This window comes from Cottoperca gobio, chromosome 2 (genome assembly GCF_900634415.1).
Source record: "Cottoperca gobio chromosome 2, fCotGob3.1, whole genome shotgun sequence".
NCBI lineage: Eukaryota > Metazoa > Chordata > Actinopteri > Perciformes > Bovichtidae > Cottoperca > Cottoperca gobio.
Window position 1 is genome coordinate 3,970,434 of NC_041356.1, and position 21,790 is coordinate 3,992,223.

The 21,790-nt window shown below is 40.1% G+C and overlaps 1 protein-coding gene and 1 long non-coding RNA gene across 4 annotated transcripts in view; one reads left to right on the forward strand and one right to left on the reverse strand.

Annotated features, from left to right (window-relative positions):
• The window catches only part of LOC115020037 (heparan-sulfate 6-O-sulfotransferase 3-B-like), a 29,123-nt gene extending 14,687 nt beyond the window's left edge, over positions 1 to 14,436 (reverse strand). The window contains exon 1 of the mRNA XM_029449884.1: positions 13,866 to 14,436. Coding sequence (XP_029305744.1) covers positions 13,866 to 14,407 — 542 coding nt within the window. The 5' untranslated portion in view covers positions 14,408 to 14,436. The remainder of the gene's footprint in view (positions 1 to 13,865) is intronic.
• On the forward strand, positions 14,411 to 20,127 carry LOC115020042 (uncharacterized). 3 transcript variants are annotated; one of them, XR_003833524.1, is made up of 3 exons: positions 14,411 to 14,500; positions 18,377 to 18,482; positions 18,678 to 20,127. It is a non-coding gene; the product is annotated as an uncharacterized LOC115020042 (long non-coding RNA). The 3 variants fall into 3 exon arrangements; XR_003833526.1 differs by lacking the exon at positions 14,411 to 14,500 and adding an exon at positions 17,739 to 17,827; XR_003833523.1 differs by lacking the exon at positions 14,411 to 14,500 and adding an exon at positions 17,838 to 18,005.
• Positions 20,128 to 21,790: the final 1,663 nt, after the last annotated feature.

A 21,790-nucleotide genomic window follows, 5' to 3' on the forward strand; every position in this document is an offset into this window, starting at 1 on the left:
TTGTTACCCGTTTCACGTAAGTCTCGTAAAGTTACGACATCGTAACTTCCATGAACATCTGGTAAGTGTTCGGGCTACTATAGGCAGCCGTGAGACGGTCAGTATACAGACTATACTTTATAAAACAGCGCTGTCCTCCGGTCTGTTTGTTAGCTAATAGCTAATGCTTTATATACAGCCTCGTAATATATGACGTTTGACATCAGACACAACGATAGAACCTCAACCGCAGAAACTTCGAGAAAGAATCACGTTATCAAGCTTTACAGACGTCGATGTGTCCAAGTAATTGAATATTTAGTGATCGAGCAATTTGCGGACAACTAGTCGGGTTCATAACAATTCAAGGAAACCAAACTATCGACTAGATAGATAGAGGATAGCTTGCGATCTATTTACGATCGAGGATAATGTTACGTTTTATTATGATGTATTTACTATATATTGGGAAGTTCTATGAACTATAGTCAAATGTATATACCTGTCTGTGTTCTGTTGTCGCACAGGATCTCTGCCAAATCCAGGATCACTGTCACCATCATCCGCATGTTCGCTCCCGTCTGTGTCTCCATCTTGAATACTGTGTCTCCAGCTGCTCTGTTCTCAGCGGCATCCTCTTCAATAAACTCCTCTTCTTGAAGGTGCAACGAGTCTATTGACGACTGACTCGATTCTGTGGAAATATCCGAGCCGGAGTCCGACATCGCCACGTCTGCCGCTTCTGCCGTGCTGTCTGTGTATTCAACTGGTGGACTGTGTTCTACTTGTGATGTCAGAACACGCCGTCGGGTGTTTCCGGTAGCGGCAATGTAAACATCGGTGGTCGACATACTAAATCATGATTTATTAAATACTGCGATCATTGTGTCATTAATAACACATCATTTTACACCACAAATAGCATTTACTATCATCAGTAGAAATTCATGTTTATCATTTCGTAGGCCCTTTAAAAGAAACCAATACAGTAGATTTGTCTCATTCTACTGGCAGAATATTTCCCTTTCGTATAAAAAAGGAGTATTTATTGGACTAAATTATTCTATTATTTTATACTTTATATATATATATATATATATATATGCAACTTTGCTTAAGAAAGGTACATTGATTGCCATCAGTTCAGACCTTTCGTTCTAAATCAGCTGTATATTCGATAAAACTAGAGCTTTCACAATAAGAGCTTCTGTGCTGCTGGGATTGTTTTGACTTCACTGTTAAACTGAGAAATTAGATTAATTGAGAGAGAAGTTGTATTAGCAGAGTGCACAGCCTTAAAAGGTCCACAATTGAGCAATTATTGCCAGATGGCAGATCTCACTCGGCTGATACTATATACTTAAGTGAGTGCCATGATGATATCAAGGCGGAACACACCCGCAGACAGACACACCACCCGCAGATAATGGCCATCCACTGTGAGGCTAAGTGAATTACACTGCCATTTTCGCTGTGTTGAACGGACAGCACGAGATAGATGGAAACGCACGAGCGCCTCACAAAGCGGCCTTTGTTGTACTTCCTGGAAAACGGCTGAGTCTTTTCCTTCTCCTGTGCCTATCATCTATCTGTACAGCTAACCACGAGACAGCCCGATCAATAAATGTCCATGCAACGCCGTCTGTGCTTTCATCGTGACCTATTGACAAAGAGCAGCAAATGTCAAAACTCTCCTCTTACTCGTGTCAGGGACACGGCCAGGGTCAGATTATGAAGGTCAAGAATAATTACTTGTGACTGATGAATGGCCGAGGATTTCTCAAGCAGAAACGGGAAGTGTCACTTTGATCGAGCATTTATTAAAGAGCAGAAAACCCTCATGGTGTCGGTAGTAGGAGGTAAAGTCTTGAAAATGCTTTCAATCGTAACATTTCACTCAATAATGGAATGTCTTTTTACACCTGTAATAGTTTTTTGTCCATTTGGGGACGAAAACAAGCTGGAAACACTGAAATATTGTCACTTTTTTAAAAAGTTTTGCCTATAGTCCAATCATGTTGTTGGCTCATTGATCGTCTCTGTTGTGTGTAGCTGCGACGCTGTCCAGAGTACTGAAACGGAGCGGAGATCAATAGACAGTCGGAACACGGTTTCTTAGCCTGTTTGCTTTTCATGGTTGTAAACAGAACCTCAGCCCTAATTCCATTTACCCCATTACAGAAACAGTAGCCTCATGTTGTTGTTGTTGTTGTTGTTGAGCCTTTCTGAGGCCATCGCCAAGTCTATTTTTATTGACAATATTATTAATGGGTTGATATTTATACCAAAATAGGCTTTATGTCATAATTTATTTGGAGAAACCAAGCAATTCTATGTACAATCAGCATCCCCACCTAGCAGGAATGGATTTATCCTTTGTTCCATAACCACATTTTTCTGTGAATTGTGAGTCTCCTTGGATCGAAAAGTCGACAATTCAGGGTCGTCTCTACAATATCTTTTAGCTTTGATCTCCACAAACTTTTCTCGGTTTGGTTTGTTGGTCTGTTTTTCTGTAGGATTACGGAAAAACTACTGGTCCGATTTCTTTAATGAAACTTAATTGCATGGGCCAAGGACTCATAAAATCATGGTGCAGATACTAAAATAACTGTATTAAAGTTATTGATACGGCCTTGGCCTTCTAGTTCTCTGTGGGTTTGTTTCTATTATTGATTATTAATATTGATTATAGCAGCTTTAAATGTTCTGATACGTCTAAAATTGTCCAGTGTTCTTGTCAAATCCCTGCATATCCAAAGAAGAAAGACCATTTTTGCCTTTTGCCTATAACTGTCTGTTGGTTGATGAGGCGTTCCTGAGCTTTATCAACCCTTCGTCACTATCCATCTCTCTCACACGTCATCTGTCATTCACCCCGGTTTATTCCGTGCCAGTGCCTAAGCTCTTTGCTAATGCACTAAATGGCTTTCAAGTCTTTCAGGCCTGAACAGGACAAAGTGAGAACATTTTCGATGGTTTCGGATACCTGATTAATCGTGCCAAAATCTAATGTTTTCAGAGATTTGTGTGAATGTACAAGACGCTGTTTCTGTCACATAATTGCATAATCATTGGCAACACACTACCAAGTGTGTTAGTAATCATGCATGGTTGTCCCTAAAGGTAAAGTTGAATCAGCTTGTCGCATTTTGCTACCAATCAATACGACGCCTTGTTGATGCCCTTCTCGCTGCCTGTCACCTTTCTCCATACAGCAAACCTGAAAACAGTATTGATCGTCCTGTCTCCGCCTCTCTTTCCCCAATTGTCTCTCTCTCACTCTCTGAGTCGCCATCAAATGCAAGAGAGGAAACTCCCAGGAAAAGATCGATATCTGCCTTGGTAATTCACTCACTACCATCAAGGACACAGTCAGTGTCATGATAAAGCCTTGATGGAAATAATTTATGCTGCCCTTACAAAAAAGTATCTAGATCGACAACAATCTTATTTATTTAATGCTTTTTGAAATTACAAATACATCATGTTGCTTTTAGTCAAGGCGTGTCCCTGCTCCAATGGGAGCTGGAAATGAAGTATCACTGGAAGCTGTTTCTTTCGGCCTAGTTGGGAGAAGCCGGATTGAAAACAAGCACAGCACTGACCATCGATTTCACACTGAAGTCAGGGTGTTGATAACACACGATCCATTTAAAGGTGTTCTGTGTCCACGAGGGATTTCTTAACCACTGCTTTCAAGAAGCAATTACTATCTAAAAATATAAATCACGTTTAAATGCTCTTTTGCTTGTGATAACGACGGATTCAAACACATTTCTCACGCCGAACAGACTTTAATATACACCATCAGCAGCCTGTAAAAAATATCTTAAATGTAATTTTATGTTCGTCATTTCCATTTATCACAAAATAACGTGTTTGCAGAGAAACTAAAAACATCAGCTAATGTAGGTTTTAACACTTTGAGAAAGAAGTTTATAGTTCAAGGGTTTTAATGAAACAATCTTCATGACTCTTTAACTATTACAGTTTGTTTCAAGGAAAATTGTGAAACATGGAAACTTGTTCTGGAAAACACTTTTAATTTAAAGACATTATTATGATTGATGGCTCCTTCATGATGACAAAGTCAAAGAGTTGACATTTCTGTACTTTTGCTTTTCTATTCTTTAATCAAACTCTGATAGCAGTTGATGGGTTGTTAGTTTATATTGCCACTGTACAAAGCACACATACAGTCCTGATGGAGCACATTTGCAGTTCTTGACTGTTAAACCCTTAATTAATATTGACTAAGAATGTTTGTTTTTTCAAAACTTAAACTTTAATTTGTTTATTTAGCAATGGACATTCACTGTAATACAATTCTTATGGAGTTTTAACACAAACAAATAAATACCAGAATTTTACAAAATAAGCCTAAAATGGTTGTTTGTGTCAGTTCAGTGAAGTGTTGAATGAACCTTTCAAAAGGGAGAACATTCAGCCCTTAGCCCAGGAAGGATATTGTGGAATGCTGCATTTGGCAAAGCAGATAAAATATTAGCCTGGTTCGATTTTCAGCTTAGCCATTTTGACTGTGGGTGAGCGGGAAACTACAGAGGAGCAGGAGAGCAGAGATATAAAACACAGAAGAGGGGTTCAAATTCAAAAGAAAAGTAAAGGCTGGCAATTAGGACAAATGAAAGAGGAACGTCAGAGGGTACAGAACTGTGACGGCAGGTCTGCATGTTGAAGAGGATGTTACAAAGGAGTAAGTGAAGCTGGGGGGAGTCTCATCACACCATTCTCCAGAACAAGAAGTCAAGCAGGATCCATTTTCACTCATATAATTCTCTCTTGTACTAATTTAATCTTTGTGTGCCAACTACAGGCAAAATGATATCCATCCCCATCTGCGCACAGCGGGATCACTATCCAACAAGACGGAAAGAATAAAACAACACTCCCTTCCGGCCTTAAATGATTCATCAATAGTAGGGATGTCACAATGCCACAAATTTACAATACCAGTGAAATTCCAAAATTCTTGATACCTAATTCAAAACCACGGTAGAAAACAAATCAATAAATTCCATGTCCTTCAACATGCACTCCTTTTTTTTTTTTCAGTTTGCACACTGGTCATAATTACCTCTCTTATTTCTATTTATTGCTGTGAAAAGATCTCCTTCAAACAACTGTATTTACTGAAGTTTCTCACGAAAAACTACATTTTACAAGATTACATTTGAACACATCATGATAACTTATAATTTACCTTCGCCCAATACGGGTTTTTATAAATAGAGCATCATATTGTAACTCAATGGAACATCGATACGTTAACGTTAGCTTTTTAGCTCCGTTATTTAGCAAAGCTGGACTGTGCTGTTACCCGCTAACCGCTAACTTTACTAGCCCCTGCCGATCCTAACACTGTTTGTTGTTCACAATGTAGCATTATCAGGGAAAAATAGAGTACATCCCCGGGAAGATCTCTGCTCGTCCCAACGTATTTTCTATCGTCCCTGGGACTATGGAACGCTGTTAGTGCCCGAGCCCCCCCACTACCTATGGCACATGTGGTCCTGTAGAAAAAACAAATCACGTTTTCAGAATGTTGTCATGGATTTGGTACCCAAGCATGTGTTCTCGTGACATCCCTGGTCAACAGCACACAATATAACCCAGTTATAGGGAATATAAACTGTGCAGAGTTATCTATGAAGTTTTTTTACAGAGTGTGAGGAGAGAAATGATGAGCAAGGAGACTGCACTGTGATCTTCATTGGTTGCAGATATGAGATGCTATTTTGGGCGATAAAGGAAAAGCCCCAGGGATGCTGGTGTGCAGACGAGGGAACCGAGAACGCTTCCGGAAAGACAAAGTGTCTAGGCAAGCGAGGGTGTGAAGATGTGGTTTTGCTGAAAACTAGGTGATAGACTAGAAGTAGCTGTAACCAACATGCACTTAAACAAATTAAATCAATCATCTTTGCATAGAAACTCTTCTTCTGGGGACAGAAACGTCCATCTGTATTTATTACATTTTGGCTGCATTTCAGGTAGATACATTTTATTCCTTTTTTCATTTAGTTTTAAGCACACCCACGACGAGTGTAATGTACATCCAACAACATGGCATGTGCAGCTTTAGTAGCTTTAGCGTCTTAGCCTTAACCTTTCCTTGACATCTTAATCTTTGCAGCTTTGTGAGGTGTCAGCCAGTCCTCCAGGTCCATGTAGATATGGAAAGGATAAATGAAAGAATGCACTCTGCAAAGGTCACATCTACCCACACAAACAGCTGAGGAATTTCTGAAAGGCAGTTCACTATTAAGCAATATTTGAAGGCTGCTTCCAACTCTGAGCTGTATGTTTTCTTGCAGCACTTTGGCATTGAGTGTTTGAAAGTAGTGTCCTTGTCTGTAAATTAAATTTAAGGTACAGCATGCACCCTTGTATAAGGCTCCACTATATAATAATAAGAGAGATAAGGCGTATGTTGAATCTGATGCAGTTCCCATTCCATGATGACTTATCTGCCATCCATCCTACACAAAGCACAAAACGGAAACCATGAGGCAGTTTGATGAATAGCACATAATGATGTGTCTAGCACAGACTTCCTCCCTGTGATTGTTTTTTCTCTTGTAGAAAAACGCACTGTTTTGTAAAAAGAAATCTTCAATCCAGTCGACAGGTTTCTGAATAAATCTGGATTTCTGGATTAATCCCCCCCCCTTCCTCCTCCCCCATATAATAACGGTAGTCTTCGACTGCCCCTAATCCCCCTAAGGAGTGTGGAGATTACCAAGATCCTCTGAATATCTCACATTTCTCACAAGAATGCAACTCGCTGCTCACTGTCATGAAGGGAGTGCACTGAGGGGTTTGATGCAACAGAAACACCACACTTTGTGTGCGAGTAACTTGATCCTATCCCATCATGACCATTGCTTGCTTTCAAAATATTGAGCTTTATGCAGCTCCACTTTGCTAGCAGCACAGCTCTAACAGGTGATAAACCCTGGGCGATATCAATATATATTGTCACGACATAGAAATGTCTCTCATGTGTATATATTTTTCTATATCGTTTCTATCACATAGTTGAAAAACCAGCGGCCAAGCTGCATAAAGGCAATATATTACACTCTGAAAATGAGAAGTTATTTACATTTGTCCAGTATTTGACTCACACAGGAGTATACAAAAATAGGCTTTACCATGTGGTTATTTCATATCAACATGAATGAATAAATATTTCATGATAACTAGATGTATCGAAGTTAAAACTGTGCAGTCGAATATAGGATCAAAGTAAAAACATATAATCATAAAAAAACAACAGTGGTGAATTTAGCCTGCGATGTTTTTAACCAGAAGACGTATATTTCTGACACTAATTGTTGGTTCTATGCTGTCAAGTACAAAATGTTTTCACATAGGAACCCCCTGGTAATTACTAGCGGGATATTTGGGAATTTTCCCACAAGACCTCATCGACTGTATAAGTGTGTCAACACGAGCTGTGAACACAACTTCAAAATCCACCACTGCTGGAAGAACAAGGTTTTAGAAATCATTATCATGCACAGCCATGCTGCTGCTGGTGTTTGTTTATGGTTTAGGTTAAAATGCAGATCTGTTGTACCTTCAGATGTGACATGAAGACAGCAGGATACCACCAAGATGCAGACAACAAAGTGTGTGTGTGCAATGCTAAAATGTAGAAATAAATGCGGAATTACAACTGAAAGTGATGACAATTTATTCTTAAAGATCAAAGCAGAGACTGATTGATTGTCAGGATGTGTTTAATTGCCATCTGAAATTAGAAGGCGGGTCGTAAAATGATGAAAGTCAAACATCATAATAGTGAAACTATGATGGTAATACACCCAATGAAAAAAATGGGCTAAGGAATAGTTCGATACCACTATCATATCTGTCCAATACGTATGAAGCTAGAGCTAGCAGACGATTAGCTTAGCTTAGACTCCAGGAAGACACAGTCTATGAAAAGCACATAACTCCCTGTAAAACTGCAACTTGTTGTTTTTAATATTTCTGTTTGTGTACAAATGAAACAAACTATAAACGTTTAGTCATGTTCCCCTCTGGATAGACCCAGGCCAGCTGTTTCCCCCTGCGTCCTGTCTTTATTGTAAGCTAACGGGCTGCTAGCTCTAGCTTCATATTTAATACAGTTATGAGAGTGGTATCAATCTTCTAATCTAAGCTAATGTCCCAAAATGTGAAGCTATTCATTTAAGGGTATCATTTGCTTGTATCTTTAGAGTCTAATTGACTAATACTGTACAAGCTCATGAATCTAAAGATAAAACCAATTGTAGAGGGTCGATACAACCCACAGGTTAGAGTCACTTTGGCACCAATATTAATATTTGATGTCAGAGCCTTGGCCTCCTCCAGAGAGCTTAGCCAGCGTTGTTTGAGGATAAGTACAAACACGACGAATAAATGCTACCTGAAGAGACTTTAATGCTTTATATCGGCCTACATAAAAGCATCAGGCTGCAGCATAGGATCTCCCGAAAGACACGTACATTCACCCTGTGCCAAAAATAAAACTCTGGTGTCAGGTACTGTACATATACCTTTCCACCCACGAGCAGTGACGAATAAGAACTGCAGTGAAATGCAAACTTTCTCCTAAAATGTACAGAATCCGAATAATATTAGAACTTCTGCCTCTTTTTTAGTTTCCTTTTCAGTGAGACAAACTTTTTGCTACAAGTGACATTTATGGGATAATGCTAAATGCTACCGTTTGGTTTGCCATAGAGCAATATTCACCTAATGTTTGCTAACATGAGCTAACCTCTACCTGTATTGGTCATACAAGCAGACCGAGTAAAGTTGTTTTTTGTGTTTTGAATTGAGCGAGGGTACGTTTTACTGATTATGATTTCCCTAAAAGTTTCCATAGTCTAACTTTAAGGCATCATAGATCCACGGGGAGTTATTTTATGACTTCTTGCGACTGAAGGTCACAGTTTTTGTATCAATCAGCGTTCTTGTCACATTGAGTTTATACAACAATGCGTGGCTGTCAGCAGCTTGAATTAACTTGAGGTGTAAGCTTCGAGACTGACATTACAGTAAAAGGCAACGCTGACAGTTAAATGGCAGTATTAGTCCTAAAGCGTTTAAGAAATACACTCTGCTTCAGACTGAACACATTTTCTCTAACATACATGTCTCACTGAAATCTCTGCATATGGCTCTCTTTGGTGGAGGATTTAAACTGACTCACTGTGACTGCAAGGGGAGATTAATGTCAAAAACTTGCAACAAGAGGTTTTTCAGTGAAGCACGGTTTAGCAAGAGGAAACAAACTATCTTGAATACAGCACATTGATCAAATCATATTTTTCTCCATCCCTGTGTGACCACCAAACCTTGTCAATTTCCTGCATATTTCTGCATGTTTTAATGTCGTTAGTGTCATTATCCTCACAGTAATAAGGTGCCATTGCCCAATGAATAGCTAAAACCACCTAATTGTGTCTAGAATGAACTGGGCTAATTAGACTCGGGCGGATCTGTCTGTTGGCCAGCCTGCATTCTTTGCTCTAATCTGAAATAATGAGGTCAGTAATAAGGTTACACTCTCTGACTGCTCAGTGTGAGGCCGGCTGCCGAGGACGAACAGGGCAGCAGGGAAATTGAAGCAGGTTTGACGTCTGGACTGTGCAGCAATTTTGTGGCCCGCTAAGATGTGAATGCTGTGGCCTCACGCTGCGAGCAAAGCCCTGCAGGAGCCTCTGGCCAGTGGTGTGCCTTTTATGTTTTTTACACTGCTTGAAGCAGACATGTGTTACTCACTGACGTTTGTATATTTGGAGGGAAATTGCCAGACATAAGGAGGGCGGATGGATAGATGCAAGTCAATGGAGCATATGTTAGGCAGGACTGAAATGGATAAAGGAAGGAAGAAAGGTGGAAACAAAGAATACACCTAGTGAATTGCAAATCTCTGTTTCTCCTTTTATGAATGTACAAAGGAGTATAAGGGCCATTGTAGATAAAAAAAAATCAGATTTTCTCAGAGGTTAAAGAAAAAACATTCAAATTTCCATAATCTTCTGTTTGAATATTCTCCGAGATGCTATAAAAGACATTGCATATATCTTAATTGATGCAGTAAGAATGCTTGATTGTGTGTCTGCATGTAATCATAGATGCCATGTTCAGGAATGATTTATTATATTTCTTTCCAGCAACCCAAAACTCAGAGAATAAAGACTTTCCCTCACAATTTAGTGGTATTTTGTTTTTAATTTATAAGGCACACAGGTAGCATGTTTTGTACTTCTTGATAATATATTGTATCAATTAATTACTCTTATTTCCATATGTATTTTGTATGTAGTTAATGCCTTATTTTGAAAATGTTTAAATCTTGGAAATTCAGAGTTTCTTTCTCTAAATATTACTCTCCTCATCCAGCTCCTCTTTTTTTTTTTTAAATCAAATAATTTGTGTTGCCTTAAACTGCGTCGTATGAATGTGCTGTCGTCTAAACAAGAGCTACATTGAACCAATTTCTCTGTTTTGACGAATACAAATTCCTTCAAAGATTCGCCAGCTGAGCTTTAACTAAACTGACACTGGTTGCTATGCCAACTTGTCTGGTAAGCAATGAGTTCATTAGTGATCATTCTCTCATTTTCTTGGTTGTTATTCTTATGCGTGTATCTACTTCGAAAGAAACATTTCATATGACAACAATATCATTAGGAATATGAATCATTTGCACCTAATGCATTGTAGGTACGGCCATGTTTTCATAATGTCTGGTCTTTGCTGGTGTTTGCAGAGAGGTGATTTCAAGGTGACTCTGAAGTGCTCAGAAGCAGACGGATGCTTCTGTATTCAGAGCAGCCCTGCAGTACAACACACACCAAATGTGCAAAATATTCATCTTTTCATGAGTAATTTATTACTGTTAGATTGATAATACTGATGCATCAAAGTGTTTGTTGTAGTAGCTGGTGGATAATTCTGCCAGGTCCTGAGATGATTAATAGGTTTGGGGAAAAAAGAACAAACAAACTTCTGAATTTTAGTTTTAAATATTTTTTGATTAGGTATCTTTTGTTTTTAACTTTGATGAATAATTAATTATTTTTTGTTTTACTGCTAACAACGCACAAAGTATGTTTCCATCTATCTAAGTAGAAATAAAAAAATGTAGCAAATAAAATGTCACTGAAGATTTTGCACTCAACACAAAACAATGGCGGCGCAGAAAAACATCCGATCTGCGGGAAGCGATGAGAAGACAGTTCAAATGAATACATGAAACATGCAGATGTCATATTTCCAGCATGTTTTCCATTGTTTGAGGTTGACTGGCGCTTTTTTATTAACGCCATCGTGTTGTGCCCTCTTCCTCTGCTGCTTTAACCGCACCCAACTGGAGATTTAGCGCCACAAACAGAAGTGGATAGAAATGTGCATCATTTGCATTTAGTGTTTAAGTGAAGTAGAAGTATAAAATAGCAGAAAATAGAAATACTCAATTGTACTTAAGTTCAGTATTTGAGTGCCTCTTTGGGAGGGATTTGAAAGAATCCCATATGTTTTATGTTGTGCTCAAGAGTTAATACACCAGTGGAGGGTCTGAGGGTGGAGATAAGCTACATCACAACCTGCAGCCTTCAGATAGGTGTGGGCGCCATCCATCCCCATGATGTCTGATCCCTGACAGTCTGCGTTCCCATTGCTATATGTGACTTGTATAAGACGAGTCATACTTCCCAACATGCTATATTACTGAGTTGGATTGTTTTTTTCAATCTGAGTAAGAAAAAAATATTGAGTGCTTTTTATAAAATACATAAAATGGGTTCAGACTGATAAACTCAATGATTATGTCTGGACCTCAGGTACAAAGTAAAGCAATGGGGATTATACAAATCTCACTTTACTTCTCCTAAGAACACTAAAAGGCAGAAATACTCACAAATCTACCAAAGCAGAGTGATATTACAGGATAGATCAGAGTGATATTGTATTAAGCTGCGCAGTAACACGGGCCATCACAAATACAGACGCATGCACATCCTTTGCGTCACAGTCCTTCACGGAGCCCAACGTGACAGGGCCTATAGGTCTGATACAACTGCAACATGAAACCTTGTGGAAACACATCGAGTGCAGAACAAGCTCTGCGTAGTCTTTAATTCAGCAGGTTTAATCTTAAACGACAGGAAGGCTTCTCTTAATGTAATCGTCTATTTAAAGGCAGAACGGATGGTTCCTTGATATTTTTATGTAAGTGTGTGTGTGGACAGGGAATCAACCGGGCATTATCCCTGGAATCAATACCATTAAACACAGCAGATACAAACGTGTCCTTGAGCAACACGCTGAATCCCTAAAGCTGCACAGGAGCGGCGATGACCTCTGACCTCGCCGTGGAAGCACCGCGCAGAAGGAGTATTTTGTTGCAGGGATCGATCAAGTATCGCATTATCATTGTACTCCAGATCAATCGGTTTCAGTATCATATTATATCAGATATTGTCTGCTGTCTGTAAGTCAACACCCACAGCCAGTTAATTCAACACTCATTGGCTCGGAGTGGAAACTTGACTCTGTAATAAACACTTCCCTTAATCAGAAATCGACACTTAATAGCGGCAAAATTGCTGCATAGCTCAGATTTAGTCCCATCTTTAAAAGAAAATTATGTCTGCAATCATCAAAGTGCGAATGTTAATGCATTCTGATTTCTCACTGACTATTATATTGAGCTGACAAGTGTTGACTGGAGTGTTGTTGACTCACTCATAGTGCTGATGTGGCTCTGAGGCAACTCTTCAAAACTATTGAAAAGCGTTAAATTAAGTCTGATGGCTGCCACAGAGGACAGTTAATGGGTTGGAAGGATCCTTGAAGGCGCTCCCCGTCCCCCTTTAACGCTCTCTGCAACATACGGAGATTTGCTCTCTGAACCAACTGCAAGGCAAATTGGCTTCAACACGCAGGCGGCACACCTCGGAGGACCCTGCCCTTCTTAAGTGATTTACTCCCTTAAGCTGAGCTGTATGGCTTCTGTAATTACAGGAAATTGAAACAGACCTTCAGAGGAGGAAGCGGCCTGTGTGCTGTCTGCTTCTGAGCGTGCCTCAGGAGACGGCTGCTGGTGTTGACGGGCCATGTGGTGAGCGTGTGAACACTGCAGCTTGAGCAGCTCTATATGCTGCATTACATGCCAATAACAACACACATGTCCGCCATGAGCAGCCCTGGAGGAAATTGAAAGCCAGGGAGAAATTGGTGCCACAACCTCCCAGTATTTAAAAACTCCATTTAACTTTGACTTAGTGCCCTGAGGTGAGCAAAAGAAGCTTAACAGCTCACTCTAATCTACAGACAAACTGCTCGTTTGTTGATAAATGACTTCAAATCTATTATGAAAATTGTTGTGCATTCATTTTTCTTTCAACTTACAAATCAAATCATTCATTTCAATTACGCTCAAGATTCTGTGTTGGAGCACCTTCATCACTTATTTAACAGAAGTCCTTTGTGACTGGTTACAGCTCTGGAGTTGTGTACTTACTTGTTCAATGACCCACTGAGTAAATGAATGAGTGAATGACTTCATATGAACAACATGAGTCTGTTACTAAACCAGTGAATGTGTGAGTAAAAATGTATTAGTGAGTGAGTGAATAATATAGGGAGCTAGTGGATGAGTGAGGGAATAAATGAGGGAGTGAGTTAGTGAATAAATGAGTTAGTGAGTAAGGGAATGAGTGAGTGAATAATTAGGGGGGGCGAAGGGAATGAGCGAGTGAATGAAGGAGTGACTGAATAAGTGAGTGAGTGAATAAAATAATGATTGAATGTGCTAATGAGTTGACTGTCTGCACCTGTCCTGCAGCTCACGCTCTCACCTTTTGTTCTTTTGGGCACTCTTCTTGTCCCTCTTGTTCATCACTGTCGGCACACAGCTCGTGAGCTCGGTCCAGTCCGCGTGCAACCCACAACTCCAGCCTGTGGAGAACCGGGAGAAGAGCCACGACTCGGCTCTACCGGGCCGGTGACAGGTGCATTTCCTTTGGCCGGGCATGCAGTCGCAGGGCTGCTCCAGCTGGATGTTTTTGACCAGGTGCCGCCCAAACGTCGTCCCGCCGGTCTTCTGGATGTGGAGGAACACCATCACATCATCTCCTCGGATGTTGAAGTCGACGTGCCTGTCCAGGTTCCGCTCCGTGAAGTTAAATCTGGATGTTATTTTGGAGGGAAGGTCCTCGTCCGTCTCCTGCTCAGTGTAAACTAACTCAAACCCTGATGAATACCGCTGGAAAAGCCCTTTGTCGTCACTTCTGAAGTAGCAGGTGTTGCTGTCCGCCGGGCACACATACTGGTAGCCGATCATTAAGAAGAGCACCGCCGCAATGGGAATGAAGATGAGTCTATTGAACTTCTCCTCCATGGTGGAAAACTGTAAATCACGCCGCCGGCACAAACGGTAACGTGATGTCCGAGTCGTGTTCCTCTTCCCCTCGTCTCATCCTGCCGCTTCACTGTAAGTGCGTAGTGTTCCTGTCACTTAAAATCTGGAGTTGTCCGAACATGTTCTTCAGGGCAGCTTTGCCTTGGCCTCGTCCTGCGCGAGGACAGGTCCACTTTTCAAACTTAAAGCTGTCACACTAAACATGCAGTTATTTCCTAAAAGGCATCTTTTTCCTTGAATATGTCAAACTGGTCGCATAAATGGCATAACTCGCGTGCAATGACACCTTACGAGACGTCAGCGCGAAACGGCACATCCCCGCGTGAGGAGCGTTCGGGCTCGGCTGTCCTGCCAGAGCCAACTGCTGATCGGTATCTGAGCCAGAGCACCAGCGACAGGTTAGACACAATTCGCACAGTGACTTCCGGTCAAGGCTTTCAAAATAAATACATACGAACATATCGCAACATTTAACTGCTTTCAATAGATCTAATACGCCTTACGTCTCATGTGTATTATGTCAACATTAACTAAAACAATATTTAAACGTATAGAAACTGGAATATGAAAAAGCATTTAATCACAAATGTCTTTATTCCAGCTGTTATTATTTCGCATATCACGTATATTTCATTAAATCAAATGTATTCAAACTTTTTTTACCTAAAAAAAAATGTTTGTTAACTTACTATTGACAGCATTAATCTACTTTAGATATCCTTCATTTGGACTGTCACCTCTCAGTCCTGCATGAAAAGAGGCAAAGCCAACAAAATATAAATGTCTGAAAATTGGGGCCTCCAGCTCCAGGACCTTCAGTCAAGCCAAAACCCCTTACTGCTGAGTCTTACTATTGTTTGTAATATTCATCAGGCCAATTGCCACGGATAGGGATTTCAAACATAGGCAATAAAATTGATTGAATCGTGAAACAAGTGATTGTTGTATGATGGTGCTGAATGTTATTGATTCTCCAGTGTCTAATCATCTAGAGCAATGCACTCCTACATTATATTTGTTTAAGGCATGTATATCACCCCCAATGCCGTTAAACGGAGAAGAGAAATGATTATTAATTATTAAAATCAAGTGAACCCCCTTCACGTTTAGGATTGCTTTTATTTTGAAGACCAAAAGATTGAATTTCCGGTTTTGTTTTTGCTGGCATTGACTGTACATCTGCGCCAGTCATCTGTCCCGGGTGCCGAGCCGGTGACGCAACCGCATCTCTAATCACACACACACACTGGCAATTTCAACGGCCTGGAACAACTGCTGGTGGAAAATCATTAATTCCGATAATATAGGAAAAATATTGGAATTTAAAGCGTAAATTATGTAAACAACAGTGCTTTTAATGATATATTTGACTTAATTTGTATCAATATAAATACAGTGAATTAAATTTGTCAAACTCTGTAATATCAGCGATGTTTATTCCATATGGTTTAATTGTAATACTGTTATAATGACTGTATTTTAATAAATAAGCCTCAGACCTGTTGAACTCATTAGTGCATCTGCTGAGCGCCAGTAGAGAATATGTTGTCCGAATATCTTCATATGTGTTTGTGAGCTTATTATAAAAGGTGGAAGTGTGGAAACATGACTTCTGGGATTTAAGTTCCCATGCAGCCCACAGGGAAGAGTTAAATCCTCAGCCGAGCTCGGCGAGTCATTTCAGCACCATGGACAGATTCCAACATGTCAAGTCAATAATTGGCATCGTGTGTGAGAGAAATGTGTGTGTGAGTGTGTGTGTGTGCATGTGCATGTGTGTGCCTACCATTTCGTCATCATCCCACATAGGTTTTCATATACCCCTAGAACAGACTTGAACACGTGAATTCACAGCTCTATATGGACACTGCAGGCATTTTAGCCCTCAGTAATGGATTCCCTTTAAGCCTGAACTGATAAAAAGCTTTTGTTATTTTGCCTTAAATGTCCCTCCATCAAGGGATTTATTCCAGGATGCACTTTGGCATGTATTCTATTCAATCCTCTTTCTGCACTTTGCCCTTGTAGACATTGACTTAATCTGTATGGGAGTTTAGTCTGTGGCTCACCTCCCTCGCCATTCTTCATCTGGGTGGAGGGTGAAGTGGGGGCATGGAAGGAATCCGTTAATGTAGTCAGGACAAGAAATATCTCATTTTCCAAAGGCCATGCAGACGTGAACTGCTGAACATTAGGTATGTCGCCTCAGTGATGATAACATCCTGTGTCAGTATGCTCTTTACCTGCAAGGCCTCCTCCTCCTGATATGATGCAGTCCTTATTTTGCAAAAACCTTTTCTACAAATGGCATGCTGATTAAAATTTGAGCAGAATCCCTGACGGGAAAGAATCTGCATTAATGTTTTGTGCACCGAAGCGAGACTTGTGTTGTTCTGGCTGTGCAGCTGGGATATTTACGATGTCCCTGATGCCCGTAGTGAGTCTTATGAGAAATAACCCGGGAAGTGCTGAGTCAGCCGGCTGCAGCAATGTACAGGGCTCCCAATAATGGAACTGAGGCTTCCTGGAAATTATGATTGGATTGGTTTGGGATTTCTGTTTTTTTCATTTTCAGCGAGGCCCGCTCTGATGCAACCGCAGATGTCTATGTATTATTGGAATTAGTATTGATTTTAAAATGATGTGGAGAAAGTCCATTTTTGGACTCTTGCAGTGGGACCTCTGGTGAGCTGGGAGTTTCTGTGCATTTCTAGCAAATGGGCAGCCTGAGACACTATTAAGGAAAGCAAATGAATGTAAAACTGCTGCATAAGAAAAATTGAGGACATTTAAAGGAAAAAAAAGAGCAGTGGGGCATTACAGCTGCTGTTACAGAGAATGAAAAATTATCCAAAACTTAACAGCCTCAAGAAATGGCTGCCTTTCGCTGCTACTTCTCCTGGTTATAGAGCAGAATATAAATGAGGGTAAGACGCATACAAAGTGTGGAAGATGATAAAATGCGTACGTACTAAAAGTAAAGTCGAATCATCTCTCATGCGATGCTTAAATGTGACAATCTGCAGCCTCATCTGCTCACATGCTCATTATCACATCTACAGGTGGAGGCTCTGCACATGTGAAAATGAAGCCTGGAGCATGCAGATGTGCTCTGTGAGCTGTCATCTTGGAAGATGTACAAATGGCCGTGCTGTTATGGCGACAGCTGCTCCTTCGTCTTCCTCCGCCTCCTGTTCCTCCGTGTGTGGTGTCACACTCCTGTCATGCCTCACCTGCCCACTAGCTGCTGTCACTGATCACCTGGTGGTCACCTGACTGCTCAGCTGCTGCTCGTCACCTCATTAGTCCCTGTGTGTGTGTGTGATGGGCCGATCACCTGCTGTTTGTCAGGCGTTGCTTCAGTTTCCTGTCTGTGGCCTAACTCCCTTCTGTCTCTGGGTTTGTTTGTTTGTTGTGCTGACTGGCAACCTGTTGCAGATTATAAGCATGGGACTGTTTATTGGTCCCAGTTCTTTCATTAAGTGTTACAGGCGCCGGATGCCATATAATGGTGCCATGTGCAGTGATATTTTGAAAGTTTCCAAAGGATGGTTGGTAACTTTAAAGAAAAAATGTTGTAGGTACCGGTACTTATTTTTGGGATCTTTGTTTAAAAAGAGCACATTTGCAAATGTTTTAGAAAAGGCTTCACTGAGAAGTTGCTTAGTTGACATCTAATAATCTAACACATTAAAGGGGCAGTGTGTAATGCATGGACACATTCTCCAAAGAAATATATCAGGCAGCATATCCCCTCTACTACTGGGTTCATACAATATACATATACAGTTATCAGTTATGAAACAATTAAAGAGCCAACTACCTGCTAACAGCAGAGAGCCGGTCAAAAATAACACTGCTGTCTTGTTATCGTCACACATGCCGTTGTTTTAAGTTAACCAGCTGCGTGTTTGTGGCACTAACTGGGGGCTGTGTGTGTTTTGATAGTGGGAGAAACGAGAAAACCACCCGCACCTTCACCTTGTCCTCTCCGCCACCAGATGACCAGCAGTGAACAAACAATCAAAACACACACAGACCCCGTACCTTCAAAGTGATTATTATATCATTATTTTCATTATTGACCATCTTAGTGGTAGAAATGTACTTTATTTTTTGTACAGGATAAAACATTTAAATTGTAAATCATATTAGATCCATAGAGCATGTTTGGTACTGACAACTCTGGCTGTTTGCCTCAGCTGCGTGTGGTGCGTGTGACTGAAAATTTGTGAACTCTCCACCACAGGGATCCACTGGCAGGCCCACAGACCTGCAGTGCAGTGAAGGCACCACGCCAACCTGTGCCGGGCTCCCACCACAGGCCCGTCCAAAACGTTTAATCAAAAGGGACACTCTCCACTTGGTTCCGAATGAAAAGGAAGCTGTTGGCCCATGCTGCGCACCTTGGCAGCTCGACGGATATAAACTCAGATTGGTCTAATCTCCACTACAGTGCGAGGACATGGGAGAGGAGGCCTGTGATACAATCTGCATCTTCTAGCAGGTCATTGAAGCTTTGGGGACAGGGTTGATGGTGATGTGACCTGGCGCGGCCTAATCAGCCTTCCTGTCTACCATCAGCACTGATGGATGTTTATCGTCTCCTCGGTACAGGGCCAGCATGTCACTTCCAGCAGATGCTGATTCAAGCCGCTGAATGAATGTCAGAGGGAAAATTACAGTAATTTCACTCCTCAGAATTTATTGTAGCATCATTATACTCCAATATTAAGTTCACCTTTTTCTGAGGGACTCTTTATTTAGACACTGCTGTACAGTTTCTCTGGCAAGCATACCACATGTAAGTCTTTTTTATAATTTTACATTTGACGTGGCCTCTTTTCTTGTGTCAATTTATAGAAGCCAACTTGACGCTTCCTTTCTAATATGGTGCTATGACAAACTCATCGTTTGGTCTATAAAATCCCAGTATCTCAAAGTCCAAGGTGATGTCTTTAAGAGTTTTGTTTTGTCAGTCCAAACCCAAAGATATTCACTTTAATATGATATAAAACAGAAAAAAGCAGGAGGCTGAAAACAAAACATTTTCTTTTGCCGTTTCTGCATGGAGAAATTACCTGAAAGATTAATTGATTATCAAAATAATTGAAAAATATTTATTAGTTAGTTGACGAAATTTCACAAAAAAAATGTTATAGGCATTACAAATGTAAATAGCTTCACAACAAATACATGTAAAGTCATATTTACACTTTGGTGGATCCATTTGTTCCTGCGAGATGAGTTTTACACATTTGTGAAACGCCTCCTGTCAGTTTTGAGGCCATGTGACTTCTCTTTTATTTGTTAGCAGATTTTTGTCGTTTTTCCGACCTACGTGAAAATGACAAATACAACCGCACCCGCTTCATATTCCGACAGCCTCGATGACTTCATTCCCCTGGAAACCAACGAGGTCACACAAAGTATGACGGCTACAGTAGTACTGAAGTTACTGTTCATCAGACCACAAATGAGACTAGATTAGCTACAGCAGCCTGCAGTGTCACTGCCTAACTCCCCACAGTTTCGGAGATGGACATTCAGTAAGCGGCTGTAGCAACTGGAATTCAGCCAGCACAAACCCCAGGGCCCAAAGCTCGACAAAAAGACCCAAAAAAAAAGACAAAATTGAAAAACATCTTTATGCTCTTCTTCATAATGAACCAGATTAATGGAAAGAGATTAATTGCTCACATTCACTAATTAAATGTGACACTGGCTGATTCAGGAGGAGGCTGTAACGCTGATAGTCCCAAGGACGGAATAAATGTTCTGCATTCGATTTAATGTGGCGAATAAGGGAACAAACGGTAAGATAATCAGATTTATTAAGGAATGACAAGAACCGTCTAAACCTTAAATATCTTTTAATTAACATTCCTTCATTCTCGAGAAAACATTTTAAACACCTTTGTGATGCTGAGAAATGTATATTCCTCAAAGGGATACCCTGAATTAAAATGTGTATGAAGTCGAGCTGTGATCAAGGCAAAGAAAATAAATATATGGAATATTTGACAGTCCCCAAGGCTTTCTTAGTTTTTGTTTTCCTGCGTTTTGTCAATGTTAGCTACAGACGGTACCGCTCCAACAACTCATATCTACCAAAGCAGTCATAATACTGGATCAGAAAGTTTAATTAGGTCAATGTGTTCTGAGTGTCTGTGAATGTGCACGTGTGTGTAAATTTGTGAAAGATGTCATTTCATTAGTGTGGAACACTTCCATTAAGTTAAAAGTGTAATGACTATCAATTTCATTCTGTGTATAAAGTTGTCCGTTGCCATACAACATATGGAAACATATTTTCTGTCGGATTATGGTCACAGTTGTAAACACGTGGTTAACGTTGAAAATTTGGGTTAAGTTAGTTTGTTAAGTAACTGAAACTACGTATGTGCTAAAACCTAAATAATCATTTTAAAAAGGCCTCAGATTGTTTATGGTAGCCCGACTGATCCCTCATTAAAAACAGTTTGAACTTGGGTTTAACGTGACGTATTTTGAGTTCTGTGGGAAAGGAGTTCCATATATTAATCCCCCAAACAGTCTGTCCAAATCAGGGATGCAATTAATAATTACTGTCATATCTGATATAAGGTGACAATTATTTTTACAGTTATTTGATTACTTGGTTTGTCTATATACTGTCTGAAATTGTTACAAAAGAAAGAAAAGCAGCAGCAAATATTCACACTGGAGAAGCTGGAGATGGAACCTGTTGATGTAGGCGTTGATGGTGGATACGTTTTAATATTAGTCATTTAAATAAATGATCAATATTTTACATATTTAGCCCCTTGAGAAGGTCAATACTACTTGTGTCTGTATGCTAAATATGAAGCTAGAGCTAGCAGGCATAGCATAAATACTTGCAGTAAACAGCTAGCCTTATTTTGTCCAAAGATTAAAGAAAAACAAAACCTACCAGCACCTCTAAAGCTGGCTAGTTAACACGGTTTATCTTGTGCGTTTAATCAGAACAAAAAGCAAAGATGTTAAAATGACAATTTTAAGCTAAGCTAAGCTAACCGGCGGCTGCTGTAGCTTCATATTTGGCATCTGATGGTTTCTATCCTCTCATCATACTCTTGGCAAGACAGGGAATAAGCATAATTCCCAAAATGTTATTAGTTTAATCTAAATTGTTTGAAATGAATACAACTATTTGCAACATATAACATAACACATAATAAACAGCCTGATTATAGACTTTGTTTATCACATTTTAGATGAGAATCTAACATAGGTAGGTGTTACTTTCAATACAAAATGTCGATGACCTTTACATTTAATTGTATTAATCTCTGGTTAGTGGTTGACCCCCTAATGAAAACATATTGACAGTTTTTTCAA